This window comes from Primulina eburnea, unplaced genomic scaffold (genome assembly GCF_022965805.1).
Source record: "Primulina eburnea isolate SZY01 unplaced genomic scaffold, ASM2296580v1 ctg1073_ERROPOS4200000+, whole genome shotgun sequence".
Taxonomy (NCBI): domain Eukaryota; kingdom Viridiplantae; phylum Streptophyta; class Magnoliopsida; order Lamiales; family Gesneriaceae; genus Primulina; species Primulina eburnea.
In genome coordinates, this window is record NW_027330617.1 from 15,513 (window position 1) to 17,240 (window position 1,728).

General features: G+C 35.2%; 1 protein-coding gene across 1 annotated transcript; it reads right to left on the minus strand.

Annotated features, from left to right (window-relative positions):
* Positions 1–401: 401 nt before the first annotated feature.
* On the minus strand, positions 402–1,337 carry LOC140820495 (uncharacterized). Its single transcript, XM_073180786.1, has one exon. It carries the CDS (start codon positions 1,335–1,337, stop codon positions 402–404), a length of 936 nt encoding a protein of 311 aa, XP_073036887.1.
* Positions 1,338–1,728: the final 391 nt, after the last annotated feature.

Below are 1,728 nucleotides of genomic sequence, written 5' to 3' on the forward strand. Positions count from 1 at the left end.
AAAGTGGTAATGATGTTCTATTGTAGTTTGCCGACAGGAACGTCCAATCTTATATAGACAATCAAGGTCAGGCACATCAATTTCATTTCTTGAGCAAAAAACTTTAACTTCCTAAAGAAATTCATTCCACCAACATTCTCTAAATTCTTGAAGGCAAGTTTTGGTAGTAGTGACAAATGTGATAGCAGTCAAAATGTCTTGAGATTTTTTTTGAAGAATTTGACAAAGAGTATCTGTTGTTCTCATAATTTTATGCATTAAGTGCAAAATAAACACAAATTCAAAGCTTGCCATGTTTCTGTATATCCCCCGAACTTCAGCCTTAGCTCTTCCATTTGGAGAATGATCATTGAGAACTTCAAAAACTTTGCAAGTTGAAGTGTACATACCTATCAAGCTTTTTACCGAATCATAGTGAGAACTCCAACGAGTAGCTCCTGCTCTCGTTGCAAATTACCAATCTGGTTTGCACCACTTTTAGAATCACGTTCTCCAATTGACAACATATACTCAATTTCATTTCTTTGTGCAGTATGTAATTCAGCAATGCACTTAGTAGAAGAAGTGACAATATTAACAATATTGTCCAAATGAGAAAAGAATTCCCAAATAACACTAACATCCTTAGCTGCAGAAACCAATGTCAGTTGTAAACGATGTGCAAAACAGTGAACATAGTATGCATAGGGACAATCTTTGAGAAATAATGCTTGAAGTCCATTCCACGCTCCACGCATATTGCTAGCACCATCATATCCTTGGCCTCTGATTTTCTTAACATGGAGATCATGATGAACAAGAACATTTGATATCTCATTTTTCAAATTCATTGAGGTAGTGTCACTAACACTTTTGATGGCAAAAAATCTTTCTGTCAAAATCCCATGATTGTTCACAAACCTCAATATAATGGCCATTTGCTCTCGTTTAGATATATCTCGGGCTTCATCAACAAGAATACAGAAGTATTTATCTCCAACTTCTTCACGAACCATCTGTCGTACTCTATTGGCCATAATATGTAAAATCTCTTTCTGAATTTCTGGAGCGATATATTGGGCATTTTTTGGAGCATTCTCAAGCACAACTTCATCAATTTCTATATTCATTTTTGCAAAAGCCTTCACTAATTCAAGAAAATTTCCACGATTAGATGAAGATAGAGATTCAACGTTACCTCTAAAAGCACAACCTTGAAGTGCTAGCCAACGAACAGCTACAATTGAGTTGCTCAAACACAGACGATTTTTCTCTTTTTCCTCTTTAGATTGTGCATGCATCACTTTATCAATATGTTGTGAGGGCCTCATCAAATTTTCAGCCCTTCTCTCACACATAGTATGAGGTGAAGAAGCTGCAGAACCAATATGGGAAAGAAAAGCACATGTTTTTCCTTGGTTTACCCTTTTCCAATTGTCAAATCCTTCATTGACCAATGCCGAGATATTAGATGAATTAACATCATTCAGGAAAAGAAAACAATAGAAACAATATGCCTTATTTGTTGAAGACGAATACTCCAACCAATAAAATTTCTGAAATCATTTTTTCTGAAAACGACGATTCTGGTTTCCAAATTTTGTATCTGGATACTCCAACATATCTGGTTGATAAGGCATCATATTTAGATATGAACATCTTATCTCATCTCGTACATTAACATGATATTCACATATCTGTTTTCTTTTTCCCGGATCTCGTTCAATAAAAGTAGACGAAGACTGATGA